Source organism: Hemicordylus capensis, chromosome 6, assembly GCF_027244095.1.
Source record: "Hemicordylus capensis ecotype Gifberg chromosome 6, rHemCap1.1.pri, whole genome shotgun sequence".
Taxonomy (NCBI): domain Eukaryota; kingdom Metazoa; phylum Chordata; class Lepidosauria; order Squamata; family Cordylidae; genus Hemicordylus; species Hemicordylus capensis.
The window spans coordinates 31,288,949-31,308,873 of NC_069662.1; the positions used below are offsets into that span (position 1 = coordinate 31,288,949).

Sequence of the window (19,925 nt, forward strand, 5' to 3'; positions counted from 1 at the left end):
AGTGCACTATGGCTTTGAAATGATTTGGTCTACAATTTACTAATATTATCTTCCTTCACTGTTGTGCTCTTTAAAGGGAATGGGCAGGAGGAGAGCTGTAATAGGGTGCATGGGTCCCAAGAACCTGTGATGCCCTGCCCATGAGGCTGTCTCACCCATTTCTGGAGCCATCTCACTGGTCCCTTCTTTTTCTCATGGCACTGTTCACCTTGTGACTGTGGGCTCCCAGACCCAGCAGCCCATGTGAGCAGAGAAGCTTCCCCATGGGCTGCTGTGTCAGGGAGCCTACCAACCACCAAAGGGCAGGGAGGCTGCCTGTGAAATCACAGGCCACCTTTGCCCTCACTATGCCACTGGGAATTGGGCTCAAAACACAATTGTCCCCATTTTGCAATACTTGATTGTATTGTCAGTTGCATTTCTCGGCTCTGAAATTCTTCACATATTTGACAATTAAAACTGACTTATATTATGAGCATATTGCTGGTGTTCTGGCTCAATGTCAACATCACTCAGATGATGGCCTCATTCACACTTAATGTGGGACTGGAGTTGCAGGAAACTGTGGTTTCCTTACCGTTACATCCAGATGCGGGCAACTCTGGTCCCATCCATTTCATGACCTGAGGTTTTGCTCTGGAGATTCCAGTGTGAACCCTTGGTTTTTAGTGAGTTTCACTGCTCAAAGCCAAGTGTCCACGGTGCCTGCATTCCATCTGAATGCAGCATGGGAAGCTACTTTCAACCAGACTGGAGTTGAGAGAGGAAGCCCAACATTGGACCTGCAGTTCTGCAAGATGTGCAAATGTGGCCTATGTGTTCAAAACAGTAGCTGCTGTTACCTCATGTTCAGAGGCTGATTACTATAATCCCTTGGACTCTAATACAGCTGTCCTCAGTAGATGAAATGGACTTGACTATTTAAAGTGGGAACGTATAAACAGAATTATTGTTTGGCTCCTGAGCAATCCTTTGGCTCAGGAATGTCACATACTGTTTGCATTTCATGAGGAAATGGGGCTCATGGGTGGTGGATCCATGCCTCCTCTTGGTCCACCAAGGGTCTTCCTAGTAGTAGGGGAATGAAGTAGGATTACAAGAAATGTAAGTTTAGAACTGAATTATTGCCTACAGAAAAACTTCAAGAGAATGTAGGAAGTCCACTTGAGATGAAATATCTGTGGTATATCAATACAAGCCAAAAGAATTTTGAAAATGTGGTGGGGAGATCTCCACACATGTGTAGTTTTGCCAACCAATTATACCTGATGCAAATATGGAGGTGCCCGCCTGAGGAGAATACATTTTCAGGGTAGGTTTCACACATCTCTAGAATTAGCCTATCAGTTGTGCTGCTTCTAAATGCTTGATTCCTGATTCTGTTGCTACAGAGCATGTTCAATTACATTTTATGCACTTAGAGAAGATAAATATTTGTGGGTAGCATGATTGGATCAGACTGGGAATCTTAAACTTTGCCTAGTAATTTGCTAAGAGCTAGTTTAACCTCCTTATTTCTCAAACTATATACAATGGGATTAAACATAGGGGTCAGGACAGTGTACAGTAAGGAAAGCATTTTGTTTAATTCTACGGATTCTGTCCCTATAGATACTGCATACGTGGTGCCCAGTGTCCCATAGAAAGTACTAACTATGATAAGATGAGAGCTACAAGTGGAAAAAGCTTTCCTCTTTCCAGAGGATGATGGGATTTTGAGAACAGTCCATATGATATTGAAATATGATGAGATGGTTAAGGAGAAAGGAAACAATGAAACGATAAAGCATGCAACAAAGATAGCTACCTCTGCAATATGGGTGTCTGAGCAGGACAATTTCAATAAGGGTGTCAAGTCACAATAGTAATGTTCAATGTGTGTTGGGCCACAGAGTGTTAGGGATGTACATACAATGAAATTCAGCCCAGCAGCTAACAGGAAACCCCACAACCACGTACCAGCAGTCAATTTATAGCAACAGTTCCAGTTCATCACTTTGGCATAGTGCAGAGGGCTACAGATGGCAAGGTAGCGATCATATGACATAAGCAACAGAAGAAAGCATTCAACAGTCCCCAGGGCACAGAAAATGTACAGCTGTATGATACAACCTGCCATTGACATAGTTTTGTCCTTTCTCAGCAAATCCACCAGCATCCTGGGGGTGATGTTTGAGGTGTACCAAATCTCCAAGAAAGATAAATTGCCAAGGAAAAAATACATGGGTGTGTGAAGTCTCTTATCAACTGATACACCTATTAAAATGAGAAAATTCCCCACCATTGTTATTGCATATATTCCTAAAAACAGTGGAAAGAGTAAAAGCTGCAGTTCCTCAAGATCCCCAAAGCCAAGGAGGATTAATTGGTTCGTTGTTATTCCATTCCTCTCTCTGTTTTCCATGAGGTAGCCTAATGAGGGAAGGGGAAATAACATTTTAAATTTAATGTGATAAATATGGTGGCTCACATACAGCACAAAGTTCTGTGTGCATTGCCACAGAACATGTGTGCAGTTGCATAAGAGCACACTTTGCCCCAAAACAAAAATTGTGCCAATTCAGTTGGACAATGGGTAGCTTTTGGAAATAATGGCCATCCATCATGCAACTGCATTTTATGCATTTTTTTTTGCATTTGCACAAAGTGCGCTCTTGTGCAATTGCATGCTTGTTCCATTGTATTAGAGATGGAGTTCCAGTGCATCGTCCTTTTGGACCAACTATCCTATTTTTTTAAAAGGATTTTTGCTTTTATTTGTATAATAGAAATAAAATAGGTTACATCTCTGAGATCGACATAGTCACACATAAATAAGAGCAATGACTTGTTCACAGCAAAGAGAACAAGGGAAAAAACAGTAATAGTGTTTAAGTATACTTAAATGAGTAAAAATAATAAGAAAAAGAGAGTACGTCTAAAAAACTAAATCTAATTGTCAGAGAAAAAATGAACCCTAAATCTCACACTCCCCCTGGACTCAATCCAACAATTCAGAACGATAATATTCAATGGAGAAGAAAATGAAAATAAAAAACACTAGTTCTGCCATAAAGAAAAGGAGTATATATTGTAAACACAAAACCACATATCCACCAATATTCTATAATCAAAATTCCCATCTTGTCCCATACAGGTGTACTAAACATCATAATAAAGTAAATGACAGAGATCAGTTAAACCTTCAGTAGTCCTCCACTTCATTTAACAATAACAAAAACCAAAACCGGAGAAATAAATGGAGAGATATTCTTTCATGAAAAGGTAGACTTAACTTCAGCCAGAACTGGTCTCTAAAGCCCACCACTGGGAGAATAGGCTATCAAGCCATGACACTAAGATCTCTCCCCATACATATATGTAATCCTTCTCAATTTCCTTCTAATTGTTTGCATCACAACAAGTACTTCATTCAACAGTCACTATTATAAAGTTTTCATAACAACCAATAAAAGCCCATAGGAGGAAATGAAAGTAAATAAAATAAATGAAAATAAAGAAAAATACTGATAAAGGAAATGGGAATGATAATGATGTATATTTCTGAAAAATTGAGACTAGATTTCAATTAGAAGCTAAAGCTTCAATTAATTGTTCAAAAATGCTCAAACCGAGAATTAAGAATACCAAAAAAATCAAACATTGAACCTTCCAAGTAGAATATCTCGATACGTAAACTTTTTAAAACTATAATGTCATATAGTAAAATATAGCCAATAATCTCATTCCTTAAATTTAAAAATATTATCAATATTGCAGCCACTTATTTCTAAAGGTTATTTCTAGAGAGCCACTCTTCCCTAATTCCCCCATTCTTAATATATCTCATTTCTTCCATAAGAAGGAAAGAAAGAAACAAAAAGAAACAAAAGACAAAAATATGTGGCAATTCCTTAAGTCATTAAAACTATCTGGTTTATCATACAAGAAGTTATTGTCAGTATTAAACCTTATATAGAACTCCCTAATTAAAAGGCCAATTAATGAGATACAATATATAACTATACTCACTGTTAAAACCTATAAATGAAACCCTAAGTTAATCACATAAATTATCGTTTCTTCCATGAAGATATGTGACAGTTCCTTAAGTCATTAGAACATTTGGGTTTATCATAAAAAATCTTAGTTTCTGAATAGGTTATTTTCAATGCTAAACCCCATATACAGTTCCCTAAATTTCTGGACCAACTGTCCTAATGACCACTAGGGGCATTGGGAGTAGAGGTAGTAGTTAGTGAGGGTCCCCTTACCTGTCCCTGCTTTATCTCTGCTCTATGACCCTACCTTGATTCCTCAGGTATTTCCTGTAGTGAGTCAGTCCTCTTCCTTTCCCCCCCACACACACCACCTGTTCATTATGTAGCTACTTAGGATAGGACTTTCCTATCTCAAATATACTCAACTAATAAACTTTATTGAGTTGCACTATGATCAGTGTCCTCTTGGAGCTTTGCTAAACAGTTACAAACTCCAACATATTGCACTGTGAACAAAAGTTTGTGCTGTATCTAGGCTGCATCAGATGTTGTCAGTGCACACTGCTGCCTGCCGCCTTGTACAGCACCATGAAGAGGAAGGAAATCTTGGACCACTTTATACCCCTCCCTCTTCCTCCTGCCCCGTCTCTCCTCTCTTCCCCTTCCCTCCGGCCCCGCGATCTCCAGTCCTTCTCCCCTTCTGTTCCTCCCTACACACAGGGCCTAGGCAGGCGGCCAAGAAGGGCCTTTTTTTCTCCCTCCCGTCCACCTGCTGCGGCTTTTCTCTCCCCCCACTCTGCCCGCCCGCTGCCGCTTTTCTCTCGCCCGCACACTGCCGCCTTTCTCTCCCTCCACCCGCCGCTGTCTTTCTCCCACCCACCCGCCGCCGCCTTTCTCTCCCCCTGCCCGCTGCCCACTGCCGCTTTTCTCCCCCCCCACCAGCACTTTCTTGCCCCTCTCCTCCTCTCTCCGCCAGAACTCTCGCAGTGTGTTGTGAGAGTTCCGCCGCCAAATCCTGGACACACACCAGCTAAGAGAATTAATTATATAGACATAGATACACAATGTAATAATTAAAGTCCCACCGCCACCTTGTCACTCACCTGCATGCCCTGTCATTCATGCTTAGGAACATAGGCAGCTGCCTTATACAGTGTCAGACCATTGGTTTATCTAGTTGAGAATTATCTACCCAGACTAGCAGTGGCTTCTCCAAGAATGCAGGCAGGAGTCTCTCCCAGCCCTATTGGGAGATCATTGATTCATCCTCACAATCATAAATGTGCCTGCCATCATGGAGAGGGGGGTCAGTTTCCAGACAAGCCCCATTCTAACCCTGAGCAGTGGGGCACACCGGTGAGTGACACCAGGGCCAGGACTTCCTCCCCCTTCACACTCCTGTACATGACAACAGCAGCACAGATTTATAACATCTGAAGCAGCCTATGTAAGAAATTTTATTTAATGTAAACTGATTCTTAATTGTTTGATTCACCTTGTAGATATGAAAATAGAAGTTATACTTTGTAAACAATAAACACTGCATTTGACATCACCTACAAAGAAAAGGATAGAAGCTGGCCTATCATTATTATGGGATTTGAATTACTGCTTTTCCGTGTATGAATAATAAACTTTGGATGACAGCTTGACTATGCTGAGCAAGCACAATGAAGTTGCTCACACAGAGAAAGCTGTAGTTGTGCAAAGCCATGGGAATGCTTGCACAAATTTTCCCTGCAACATAGTTGGAAGAGGATTCACACGTTGCGTATCTTGTGTAAGCACAAACATATTTCCCCTAATGCAACACTAGTCTGAAACACAAGGTCCTGACATGGTGGAGCTAGTTCACATAAATCCTTGGACTAGCACAACATATTTGCAAAATCACAGCATTAGTCTGGGTGTCAGGTGCTATTTTCTCACCTTAAAATTTTAATTGTATACAAATATAAAAAATCTTGTTATGGTTTATGGCTAAAACAAGTTTGAACTGCAGTGAGTGAGAGAGCAAGCGAGAGAGCAAGAGAGAGAGAGAGAGAGAGAAATGCATTACATACATTACCTTTTACACCTATTCTGAAAAATCGCTTCTGCTAATTTAGATGGTTGGTTTCCTCAAAAGTTCTGTCTTATTTTCTTATATCTCTGATTTTGATGCCTTCCATTCAATATCTTCCACATTTGTCTGTGCCTTTTTCAGTCTGGTCCTGATTGACTTTTTGATATCAAATTGCAATTCCAGATACAGCATTGAATTATCTGTTTTATGCCCCTCCCTTGATTCCCTTTGTCACTGGGTGGTTGTACAACAGGAGTATTTTTAACCACTTTAGCTGATGCCAGTCCTTTTAAAGAGTCACTATAGATCTTTTATTTTTTTAGGATTACACCAGAGATTTATAAAGACACATACTATGTTAATAAAATAGGACACTGGAGACTATAGGCTTTAAAGCTTGTGATTAGTTGGATGCTTAGGGGTATTGCATATTTCAGACTCATCTAAGTCATTCACATAATCAAAAATTATGTTCTATCCAGGTTTGGGAGCTATGTGTGCTCCCAATTTTCATTTTTATGGGAGCAAAATAGGAGGGAAACCTGGGTAAAAATGATTGTGTGGAAGCAAAGTAGAAGGTAAACGTGGGATTCACTGTTCATTCATTCATTCACTGTTCATTCATTATCACTACATGGCCATTTCAAATGGCCTCTGTGCATCCATGGAGGCTAGGTCATTTCAGGAACTACACCTCTGCTGTGTGGATTGGCTGTTGAGGGGAGTGCTGGAATGCCCTTAGAATTAATTTTAAATATGCCCTCTCGCTGCGATCCCAGCGACCCTTTAGAAGCCTTATAAAGCCAGGATTCCCCTTTGCTTGTAAATCTGGGAGGAGAGCTGTGGTAGCTCTTGTGGTAGCAAGCATGACCTGTGGTTTTGTGGTAGCAAGCATGACTTGTCCCCTTAGCTAAGCAGGGTCCACCCTGGTTGCTTATGAATGGGAGACTAGATGTGTGAACACTGTAAGATATTCCCATTAGGTGATGGAACCACTCTGGGAAGAGCATCTAGGTTCCAAGTTTCCTCCCTGGCAGCATTTCCAAGATAAGGCTGAGAGAGATTCCTGCCTGCAACTTTGGAGAAGCTGCTGCCAGTCTGTGGACCTATGGTCTGATTCAGTATATGGCAGCTTCCTGTGTTCCTATGGAACCCTCACCAGATTATTCCCCTTTGCAAGCATACCCCCTTCAATTGCCAAACTGGTTCAGACCTGGCCACCATGGACCAAGCTCAGTTCAGATCAATCGTGGACCAACCCACCTCTCCTGGATTAGAAGGATGCCTCCCTGTCTTAAGGAAGCATTTAGACCTCTCCTGAAGAAGCCTGTTTAGATCCCCCTGTTAAGCAAATATAGGCTTGTCTCCAAGGGTGGTGGCCTCCCATCTCCAGGCAGTCTTGAAGGAAACTGATTGTCTAGTGTGACTCTGTTGGTTCATTTGGCTCTCTTGATGGTTTGCAATACTATCAATCTGAGAGGATTGGAAGGATCTTTGCAGGGGTCCCACTCCTACCTCTCAAAGACATTCCAGTTGGTGTCACTTGGATATAGTTGTTCTTCAAAAAGTGAACTTTTATATGGCATTCCCAAGGGCTCCATACTATCTCCAGTGCTCTTTAACATCTACATGAAACAGCTGGGAGAGATCATCAGGGTGCATGGTATGATCAGACTATTGATGTCTCCCAAATCTATTTCTCCATATCAGAGCTATCAGGAAAAGGCATAATTGGAAGCAGTGATGGGCTGGATGAGAAATAGCAAACTAAGACTGACTCAAAATAAGACAGAGGCACTTATTGTGCGGGGTTCAAACTCAGGAGACAATTATGATATGCTGGTTCTGGATGGGGTTACACACCCCCAGAAGGAACAGAAATGCAGGCAGAAATGCAGGCTAGGCATGCTTCTGCAGTCAAACCTGGTTTCTCAGACTGAGGCAGTGGCCAGAGGTGCTTTCTATCAGCTATGGCTGATATGCCAGTTGTGTCCATTTCTTGAGATAAATGACCTCAGAACAGTAGTAGATGGGCTGGTTACCCACCTTGAATACTGCAATGCATTTTATGTGGAGCTGCTTTTGTATGTAGTCCAAAAACTGCAATTGGTACAAAATGTGACTGCCAGGTTGGTCTCCAGGTGGTCTCTGAGTTATCTTGAAGAGACCATATTATTCTTATATTAACCTTCATCTGGATTCATAATGTTTTACACATGGGTAGAACTTCCTACTCCCAAGTAGTCCTATTGGATGACCCTCAACCCTTTCAGGCCACAGAATATAATAATTTAACATTTCCCCCGCAGAGGAGTGCAGCGGTGACTCCCACATCCCAGGCATAGTGCTGTGTGTGACTGCACAACTTGCTAAGAATGTGAACTGTTAGCAAAGAAAACGGAACATGTCAAACCCCACACTAATGATGATCTATACTTCAAATACTATGCTGGCCTTGGGCCAAAATAAACAATACTACTACTATACTTCAAATACTGTGCCACATCACAGAAGCCATTGCCTTCTTCTCCCCAAAATAATACAAGGACTATCATCAGTTAGAAATGCCACTGCCTGACCAATGTGCTAACCCTCTACAAGTTAAATTACAGCTGGGACTTAGAGCCAGGAGTCACTGTGTTGTTGACTGGGCCTGATTAAGGCCTTTTATGACATTATTGCTGTTACAAACAGAGGTGCACTAACCCCTGGACCTTGGTGATCTGACCCGGTTCAGTTCTCCAAGGTCTGAGGGGGTGGGGCTCCAATTGGCTAGGGCCGGGGGCCACTGGCAGCCCCTCCATGCCTATCCTGCCAAAGCTCTGCTTAAAAAAACACACCTCTTACTGTGGCCAAGGGCTGTCTGGGGTGGGTGGGGTGGGGGCGGAGCAGTCCTTCTCCCTTCTCCCCGCCCCCCGCCCCCGGTGGCGGTGGGGACCAGGAGCGATGCTGGGCTCATCCATTTGGGCCAGCGTCTTTAAGCAACTCCGAGGCGTGCCTGCACTGTTGAGATCATCCCAAGCCTGTGACATCACAGGTTTGCGACGATCTCTAAATTGCTTCTGGATTCTGTTAAACCTCACTGGTCAGCTTTCAAAGGTGGCAAGGCTCTGGGCCTCTACATGTGTCCTTGTACTCTTGCTGGTACTTCCATTATTAGCAGAGGGAGTGTAAGGATGCACATCTTAGTGTGCATGGAGACTTCCTGCCTTCACAAATCATCTACGTGAGTCCATCCTTCTCAGACCAGTCAACAGCCTGAATGAAGAGGAGCTGCTAATGTAGAACACTTCCTCACACAGAATAGCATGCAACTCAAACATCCAGTTCTATTATATGAAACATGAGTCCCATTCAAATGTTATGTTCAACACTGACACAGCAAATGTACAGTGTGCACAGTAGGGGTCTATTCACAAGTATGGTCGTTCACATGTTATGCTGATCGTAGGTACCAAAAAACATTTCCTATCTGTACCATGCTTGTGAAGGGCCTGTAACCAGGTCTACTTTTAAAACAAACACAGGTGCCGTCATTCACACAAACATGTGTACAGTACAGGCTTCTGTACACTTGTACAGCATAATGTCTGAACTGGGGTACTGGGTTTCTTATATGTAGGATTAAAGTACAGAGGCTTCTTCCCATGATCACTTGGACATTGGTCCTTTCCTGAGAACACTTTCTTCACAGCAAATTTGAACAGAACAAGGATGTACTCCTTTGTCTATCCCTATTGTCACCTTTGTCAACATAAATGTGTGCCTCAGGGTATGACACAGTCTGTTTCTAGTCAACACACAATCAAACAGTGGGTGTCTTCCTTGGAGTAACCAGTTGTGCGTTCATACATTTGGGCATTAGCTATACCATCTTGCTGAGCCTGGACTCTTGTCCCTGTCCCTGTTGTTGCCTCCAGACTGGACTTTATTCCAAGCCCAATCTGAGCAGCATGCTTTGCTGTGAGATATTGGTCTCCTGAGATCAGATCCCATTTGGATTTTGCCTGGTTCCCAGATCCTTGTTTGGTACTAGGGCCCCCATTCTTGCCTTTTGTCTTCTTGCCCATCCAGGAAGAGAGAGGTCCCTCGACATCGGTCAAACTACAAGGGTCCTAATACCCCAACGGATAGACTTAGGTATAACAAATCTCTGCTCTTAAGCCTATTGTGTTTCTTAATTGTTCTTAAATATTTTGTTTTAAATGGTTTTGAACTGTTTTAAATCTGTTTTTATATTGTTTTAATCAGTTTGTTTAAATGTTCTTTATTTTTGTGTTTTTTACTTGTTGTGCACCACCCAGAGCTCTTGGATGGGGTGGTACAGAAATCTGGTAGATAGATAGATAGATAGATAGATAGATAGATAGATAGATAGATAGATAGATAGATCTCCCCTTCTTTCTTGCTGTCTCTAACATCCAAAGCTGTTCTCCAAGACTGGTCAGCCTTGAGTGGACTTAATTTGGATCTCAAGCTAAAATGCCTTTCCGTGACCCCTAACTCATAATTATTATTATTATTTTACATTTATATCCCGCTCTTCCTCCAAGGAGCCCAGAGTGGTGTACTACATACTTCAGTTTCTCTTTCATAACAACCCTATGAAGAGGCTAGGCTGGGAGAGAAGTGACTGGCCCAGAGTCACCCAGCTAGTTTCATGGCTGAGTGGGGATTTGAATTCGGGTCTCCCCGGTCCTAGTCCAGCACTCTAACCACTACACCACGCTGGCTCTCATAGTCATAGTGATTTGTTGGTCTTATTAGTTTTGCTCATTAAATATTGTGTTGCCTATTAATATCTCATTCCCTGTACCCCTAAACCCTAAAATAGATCTGATTCTATTTTTGAACTTCAAACTCTCTGTCAGTTGTTTCCAAGACCAAAGCTTTGCACAAATTTAATCTGAAATGGGCTGCTCTCGCTGAACTTCCTGCTTCCCCACAAAAGCCCAAAGGTAGTCGGGGGTATTTGCCAATTCCCCCGGAGCAGTACCATTAACAACTATTTGATGTGAGCCTAGGTATGAACACCTTCACACAGATAGGCCCACTTCTGTTGTTCAAATGGGAGTACAAATGTTGGAAGCAGACTGTGGCCAGCAACCTGATGAATGCTGTGCTTGTGCAACATCTGAAAATTGTGCTATTGGAAGAAGATAACGAAGCTGCACTAAATCATGGGGAATTGTGCTATTTATTGCACACAAGCTCTAGTTAAAATATATGAGGTATGCCATAGGAGTGCAAGCTATATTGTGAAAGTGCAAACATGTTTGGTTAGTGCAACACTAGTCTGGAATGCAAGTTCTAGACTTAGCTTTGCACCAGCTAAGTGTCCTTGCACAAGTGCAGCATTCATCAGGATGACTTCCTGTATTTAAAGTATTTATTTACAGTTCCTTACTCCTCTGGCAAGTGGCAGAGGTCAGAGTGTCCCCTTCAGTTCTTCAGACAGAGGATAAGATGACACAGGACAATAAGCAGTTAAGCAGTTTGAAATAGTATTTTTAATGTAAGGATATTTTTAGAGTGATTATAATAAGGTAAATTTAAGGGAAAGAATATATAACTGGGATGAAGAGGAGCTTGGGTGGTAGTGGGGATTGAGAAGCCATAGTTTTATTTGGATTAAGATCATTGATCAAAAAGAGCTCAGTATTTATTGGCTGAAAAAGAGTTTCCCAACCAGGACTAGGGTAGAGAGAAGAAGGCTTGTACTGAGTGGAGGCAGGGGGGAGGAAGGAAGGAAGGAGATTTTCCTTGGATATGCGAAGTATAAATTACAGGTTCAGAAACATTAGGAATCGTAATTCCATTAGGAAATAACAGTAATCTGGTTTGGACTATACTTTGAATTGGCCACTGTAAATGTGCGGAGGAAGACCATGCCCGCCTTTAGGTGTAATGTGGAACCACAAGTCCAATGGACCCGTGGTTTGGCAGCCCCCTCCTCCTGCTCTCCCATCTGCAGTCAGACGTTCTGGAGAGCTTCCTCTCTGCAGTCAGCAAGACTGCAGGAAGTGCGTGAGTGGAGGCAGTGAGTGGAGGAAGTGAGTGTTGGGAATTCTCTCTGTTAGGAGAAACCTTTTTTTTTCCATTATAGCAGAGTGCACAGAGGCTCAACACAGCAGAATTTGGTTAGGCATGCGTGTATGCTGAGAGTAAAGTAACTTGGAGCCAGTTCATAGTTTCAAATCAATAGAAGTGGTATTTATTAGAGAACTCCATTCTAGATAGGAAAGTGAGGAGATGGGATCTCTAATCTATCTATCTAGCTGGATGCAGATGGATTCTGCATCTCTGCACACATGGTGCAGAGGAGAGGAGCTTGCATGTTGCAAGGTAGAAGGAAAGGAAGAGAGAAGAGAAGAGGAAGTGCAAAGCAGGAAGGAAGGAAGTGTCCCTGAGAGTAGCAATCTACATTCCAAATTGATAGTGTCAGAGCAGTAGAGGAGGGATCACCAGTGTCTTGACCCTCTAGCCCTCTGACTCACTAGTCTGCCCTCCTATGTCATTGAGACAAGAGACAGTACAAAGTCCTTCACTTCCAACAGTGAGGGAGGGAGGCAGGAGCCTCCTCCACTAACTCTGGCTCCATGGGGCTGAGTGAGGGATGCAGAAGGAGCTTCCTCCATCAACTCTGGCTCCATGGGGCTGAAACTGAGGTCCCAGCTTTCGGATGTAAAGCTGACACTGCAGAACTGGAGTTGAAGGTGCCTAAACTCCACTCTGAACCAAAGGTAAACCAAGCATTCAGGGTGGAGTTTGGGGAGGTAAACTGTGAGTCCCTTTTTGCCTTCAATTCTGGTTACCTGAATTCAGATGTGAAGCAAATGAAACTGAATCTGAAGGAACCTTCAGTTTCCTGTTATGTCTGAATTTGACCCATGGCTGCACACAGCTGCCTGCACCCAATGTGAGGCTTCCTAATTATGCTGGGGGCTGTTCATCTGAAACCCCCCCCCCCAAATGTTCAAAGTAATACTACTTAGGAGCAGTCCATGGGTGGAGGGAGATGTACACATCCAGGCTTCTACCTCATGCATTTACAGTGGCCAGTTTGGACTATTGTTTGAATTGGCCAAATGCGATTTGTTGTATTTACCTGGTGTCTAACTTTATGTAAATTTGACCTCAATTGCATTTCCCCCCCTAAGGGAAATCAGAGAGAGGTGTACTTTTCTAGACTGTTAAGAAATGGAAACACCTATTTTACAGCTCTATAGCAAACACCTGGTTATTTGAATTTTTAAACTGTGTGGAGATCCAGTTTTTAAGCCCCTGTGTCTAATGTCGTTCCACATTACCAAGGATTTCTGTGACAATTGTATTAAAATTATTGATGGATAAATAAAAATAGCTTTACTAAGAAAGTAACCTAAGGTATTGATTCCATTACAGCAGAGCTGAAGCCACAAGTAAGATTGTTATTCTGAGAAATGGTCAGTGGTAGTAGCAACTGTGTTTCTAGGTGAGATCAGCATTCATGAAAATAGAAGAAAAGATTTTTTAAAAAAATACCAGTAAATAAGCATATCAGACAAGTTGGATGTACCACACAAGGCAACTGGTAACTGTGGCATTTTTTTCCCTTGCAACTATTCCTTTTTAACCAAGTCAACATACATTGAGCTGCAAGCTAATGACCATCCGTACATCTTCTGTCAATTCTATAAGCTTGTTGGGTATGTCAAGCGATGAACTATTTCTTTTTGTTCAACCTGAAGCAAATGTCCATCATTTTTATTGTATAACCTGGCATTCTAGAGCTTTGAAAGTCAATATATTTTTACAGTTTACAGTATCCTCTCTTAAAATATCTATTGCCCTTGATAGTGGAAAAAAATGATCGGCATGGGGTGTTACTCTGATAGATAAAGTATAAATATTTAAAAAATAAAGAGGATTTAGTTTAAACCAAACCAAACCAAAAACAAAAACAAATGAAAGAAATGTTTATTCTTTCTGAGAAACATATAGTTCAATTGTTATCTTACAGTCTGAGTCCTTTTCTGCCAGCCTCTTCCCAGGCAGTTACAGTAATGTCCAATTGGCTTTACTTCCAAGTTCTGAAATCAATGGAGCTCTCCCTGAATTCAAGTACCTAGCAACAGTTGCCATGCCTCACAAAGCCCTACCAAGCAACATTTAAAAATATAAACAGTTAACCTATAAGTTCTTCACATTCCAGACCTCCCAGAATTGTATAAATGGATTATCATACCCATCCACCTCATCATATTCTTTTGTCCAAAGTAAAACAACACTTCTTACATCTAATTTGAACAATGGATTCTGAATCCTATTACCATTTCACTTCTTTTGGATATGCAAACGTGTTAATTAGTTTCCTGAGGGCAACACTCACTTCTTTGTTTCTGAAGCTATAGACAAGAGGATTAACTAGTGGTGTCAAGACTGTGTAGAAGACAGAGAGAACATCTTCTTAGCATCTATTACTGAGTGTGAGGATGGCACAACATAGACCAGGATCAGAGTTCCAAAGAAAGATGTAACCACAACCAAATGAGAGGAGCAAGTAGAAAATGCCTTTTGTTTCCCAGAGGTAAATGGGATCTTCAAAATGGTCGTGATGATGCAAATGTAGGAAGCCAGAGTTAAAAGGAATGGGGGGAACGCACAGATAGTAGAGAATATGAAATCAACTAATGTAACCAAGTGGGTATCACTACATGAGAGTTCAATGAGTGGAGCAAAATCACAAAAGAAATGGTCAATTGCATTTGGCCTGCAGAATGTTAACTTGGACATGAAGGATACAATGATAGTGTTCACTGCAAAACCACCTAGCCAAGAACCAGTAGCTAAAATAAAGCACACCTTGTTGTTCATGATGGCTGCATAACGCAGTGGATTGCATATTGCTGAATACCGATCATAAGACATCACTGATAAGAGGAAACATTCAGTACCTGCCAAGCAACCAAAGAAATAAAACTGTGCTATGCAGCCACTAACAGAAATTGTTCTGTTACTACTCAGGAAACTGGCCAGCATCCTGGGCAGGAGAGTTGAACTGTAGCAGGTTTCCAGACAGGACAAGTTTCCTTCAAAGAAATACATAGGAGTGTGAAGATGCTGATTAGCTGCAACAAGAACAATGATGAGGATGTTTCCAACAGCAGTCATGATGTAGATAAATAAGAACAGCAGGAACAGAAAAACCTGCATAGGCTGAAAATCTCCAAAGCCAAGTAGGAGGATTTCAGTGATGGCGGTTTGATTTTCCATTTGCTGGTTCACATTTTTCTCACTTTTCTTCATCATGTTGATGCAAGAGAAGCTTTCATCTGTTCATCTTAGAAAATAAAATGCATTATTTGAGATGTTTGGTAAAGACTGCATAGACTGCCTACTCCCAACTGAATCTACCAGCTTCACAAAATCTGTCAGAACTCTGCTGCACATGTTGACAACGGTGAGAGCACTTTGTCGTGCATATGGTACAGGGCCTTCTTTGTGATTGGCCCCAGATTGTGAAACACCTTCACAACAGAGAACTGTACCACTCCTCCTTCTTGGTGTTCTGTAGACATTTAACGACTGGTCCATTTACCTGGGCCTTTGGTCAACAAGAGAGTGTTTGTGATCTCTAATTGTCCTCTTACATTGGTTCTTCTTACTGGCTTTCTGCTTTGGTTATTTTGATAAACGTATTGGCTGAAATTCGGACTAACCCTGTGCTGCTACAACAGTGCTGAGATCCACACTAATAGGCTGTTCTCTGAGGGTGGGAGGGGCAATTTTCACCAATCTCCCCTTCCACCCAAAAATATGTCCCTGAAGCTCATGAAGCCCTCAAGGATCTCCCAATATCCTCTTGAAAGATATGATCCTGAACAATTTAGACAATGAGAAGACATGGTCCAATAGGTCATTTATTTGGTGAGCACATTTGGAAGGGAGTTATGTGAGTTCAAGGGATTGTCAAAAATGCTTTGGAGAATACAAATAAACCGTGCAAAATTTCAAGATGTTAGAGGAGAGGACACCTCTAGGACAGAGGACACCTTTGAATCACCATTCAGTCAAGAGACCTTTGAATTCAAGCACATTAGGTGACCTTGAATCAATAAAGAGCTCAGTCTATTAGTTTATACCAGGCCTGCTCAACTTAGGCCCCCCAGCTGTTTTTGGACTACAACTCCCATAATTCCCAGCCACCATGCCCAAAAGACAGGGTTTATGGGAACTGTAGGCCAACATCTGCAGGAGGGATAAACTTGAGTATGCCTGGATACTATTCCTCACATTTATGTTTCACTCTTTGGTGGGGCATAAATGTGAATCTATGTGTATGGATGACTACAATTCTTGAGTAGTCCCTAAGATATGTAAAAGGCTCATAAAACCAAAAGCTTGCCTTCAAGGGCAGTGTCCTTTCATCATCAACATCTTTCTTATATGTTAATCATCTAAGAAAACATATTCTGAGCTTTTCTTCTCTGCAGGTCTGTTTAACTTCAATGATTCCTTTAGCTAGTGCTTAACGATTCTTAACACATGGGGTTTAAAAGTTTATAGCTCAACAAAACCAATGCTACTCAGTAGAATTAGATGATGAATGCGTATGATCCAGACAACTGCATGGCACTTCTGATTATAACCCTTTTCTCTCTTTATATACAAGGTGTTTGATTTTCCTGTGAGATTGTGACTCAGGTACATTGCATTGCAGTCCCCAAGTGCAGAGAAATTTAAAGGAGGTCATTATTTAAAATAACAATGTGAACAGCAGGATAAATGTTAATTGTTCTAGGGCTGTGGTAACCTACCTAATCTGAAAATTAATGACATGATTATCAATGCCTGTATAATCTACTAAAGATCTATAACTCATATATAAACTCAGTTGCAGTCAGAAAGTTAATAATAAACAAAATTATTATTATTTTAATAAGTAGTTTCCCCAGTATTTCTCACTCAACAGCTAAAATGTAATAATACATTGCAATGTACACATTTAAATCATTGATTTTATGCAACTGTATGGAATATGTTCTCTCTGGCAGCTTTGGAACCACACATTTCTAATTTTGACAAGAGGGGCATTTGGTAACATCCCCATCCCTGTTCTTACGTAAAATTTTCAGTATAAGGAATGAGATGCCAGCAATATGTCATTTAATAGTGGTTTCCCAATAATTAAATATCTGACTTTCTGCAAAGCTTTGTACCTTTGCTTCTTCTAGTATATTTCATTGATTGATTGACTGACTGACGGATTGATTGCATTTCAATCAGGTGAACCCCTCAAAGTGTTTTACAAAAAAGAACAATACATCAGAGAAAAATACATCAAGCTACGTGTTTAGATCTTTACAAGGTGAACGCCTTAAGCTTACTTGTTTCTTCTTTCCTTTCTTCTCTCCGCCCCTCAGAGCTAGATGGCCGCTGGTCACTCTGTGGAAGTGAACCCTGTCCTGACTGACAGGCTGGTGAACTCCAGGGGTCAGCCAATCAGCAGACCAGGCATCTGTGTGCATCTTTAAGGTGTATTTTTGAAGTTTGTGCATCTTTAAGGTTTCTTTCCCTATAGGGAATAATGGGGTTTCAGTAGCCCCATAACTCCATTTGGGTGGCACCATGGTGGGCCAGAGCAGCTTGTGGTTTAGCACAAATGGGGTTCCAACCACCCCCCAAACCACAAGCCCATGGGGTACTGGGTTCTGTTGTTATTTTCATTTTGAGGTGTTCTGAGTAGATTATTTGATGCAAAATGAATGATGAATGACCAAAGAATCCAGTATCATTTTGCATTTTGAATGGAAATGAGCTAATCTGGAATCGGAGTGGGGGGGAATCACCAGCCAGTCGTTGAACACTGTAAGTCACCAATCTGAAACTGGGGAGAGCGGGATTTAAACGAAAATCCTGACACGAAAAGGAGACAGCAAGAGAGATTGTCACAAAATGGAGGTCTAAATCCACAATTTGGGGGGGTCTGAAATTCGGATGATTGGTTTTGGACCCAAATCTGGCCAGCTAGCACAGGGACGATTTAATTGTCCACAATTCACCCAAAGCAGGTAGATTTGGGTACAAATTGTTTTGTACCTGATATGATTCACACATTCCTAGGAGGCACCATAAGCATATTCAACAGTGATACTGGGAGCTGTAACCTCGATCGATCAAGATTGCAGCTCATGGAATCACTGTCAGGCCATTTACCATTTTCTCCCCCTTGAATGAATGAATATCTTTATTAGGTTTATCGATCAGACATAGAAACAAACCAATAATACAGCATTCAGATAACAACAACAACAACGATTATTTATATATGGCTTTTTAACAAAAGTTTCCAAAGTGGTTTACATAGAGAAATAATAAATACAGTAAAATGGCTCCCTGTGCCCAAAGAGCTCACACCAGTAACAGTTACTGGAAGTACTGTGCTTGGGGTGGATAGGGCCAGTTACTCTCCCTCTGCTAAATAAAAATAAACACCATGTTTAAAAGGTGCCTCTTTGCCCAGTTAGCAGGGATAGGGGTTCTATCATACAACACACCAGCAGAATGGCCATGTTATAGTGACATCTAGGGGGAAAGCCAGATGTTAATTGTTGGCAGATCTTAACATTGGCTGCACATAATTTAGCAAGCTTATGAGTGATAGAAGATTTCTATCAACAAGTGTGACATAAAATTCATTAGTTCGGCTGGGGTAACAACAACAACAAATATTTATATACTGATTTTTAACAAAAGTTTCAAAAGCGAAATAGAGAAATAATAGATAGAACATAGAGAAAAGATAGATAGATAGATAGATAGATAGATAGATAGATAGATAGATAGATAGATAGATAGAATGTCCCTAAAAGGGCTTACTTACTTAAATAATGACTTGCTTACGTAAGTAAGTAAGTAAGTAAGTAAGTAAGTAAGTAAGTAAGTAAGATGTCCCCAATAGCGATGTGCACAAATCAACTTTTTCTATTCAAATCACCCCCAATTTTATTATTTATTTATTTATTTATTTAGCATATTTTTATACCGCCCTAACCCAAGGTCTCAGGGCAGTTGTTTTGGGTCTGAATATGCCCCCCCAAAATGCCCCAGATTTGATTTGCATGCAAATTTTCCAAATCCAAATTGATTCAGGGCAAAAAAGGGGTTCTGGTGGCAAAAGGGAGGGGTGGGAGGTAGTGTTGAATGAGTGCAAGGAAGCTACCACCCATATTTCAAAGAAATTGGGCAAAGGGGTGGTTTATAAAGAATTTTTGAATTTGGCACATCTTTAATCTTTTTCCCATAGGGAATAATGGGGATTTCAGCAGCCTTATAGCTCCATGGGGGGCGGGGGGGGCACCAGGGTGGCCCAGAGCAGGTTGTGGTGGGTGGTAGTGCCCAATTGGTATAAGGAAGCTACCACTCACATTTCAAATAAACTGGGCAAAGGGGTGATTTTAAAATGATTGGTGTACAAAGGTTTTTACCCAATTGAGCACTGGGGTGATTTGTTTGATCTACACATCACCCAAATCAGCTCGATTTGGGTACAAATACTTTTGCACCTGAATCAATTCACACATCTCTAGTCCCCAAAAGGGCTCACAATCTAAAAAGAAACATAAGATAGATACCAGCAGCAGTCACTGGAGGGGTACTGTGCTGGAGGTAGATAGGGCCAGTTATCTCCTCCTGCTAAATAATTAGAGTCAACATGTTGAAAAGGTGCCTCTTTGCCCAGTTAGCAAAGTTTCTTAATACATTAACATAGGGAACATAGGAAGTTACAATATCCTGAGTCAGACCACAGGTCCATCTAGCTCAGTATTGTCTACACAGACTGGCAGCAGCTTCTCCAAGGTTGCAGACATGAGTCTCTCTCAGGCCTATCTTGGAGA

The 19,925-nt window shown here is 41.4% G+C and overlaps 2 protein-coding genes across 2 annotated transcripts; both read right to left on the reverse strand.

Moving 5' to 3' along the window:
- Positions 1-1,468: 1,468 nt before the first annotated feature.
- LOC128331178 (olfactory receptor 11A1-like) lies at positions 1,469-10,115 on the reverse strand. Its single transcript, XM_053264528.1, has 2 exons — positions 9,917-10,115; positions 1,469-2,412 (listed from the first exon to the last, which is right to left on the reverse strand). The coding sequence occupies exons 1-2, from the start codon at positions 10,113-10,115 to the stop codon at positions 1,469-1,471; spliced, it is 1,143 nt and encodes a 380-aa protein (XP_053120503.1).
- Positions 10,116-14,460: 4,345 nt separating this feature from the next.
- Positions 14,461-15,300, reverse strand: LOC128331609 (olfactory receptor 1020-like). Its single transcript, XM_053265215.1, has one exon. It carries the CDS (start codon positions 15,298-15,300, stop codon positions 14,461-14,463), a length of 840 nt encoding a protein of 279 aa, XP_053121190.1.
- Positions 15,301-19,925: the final 4,625 nt, after the last annotated feature.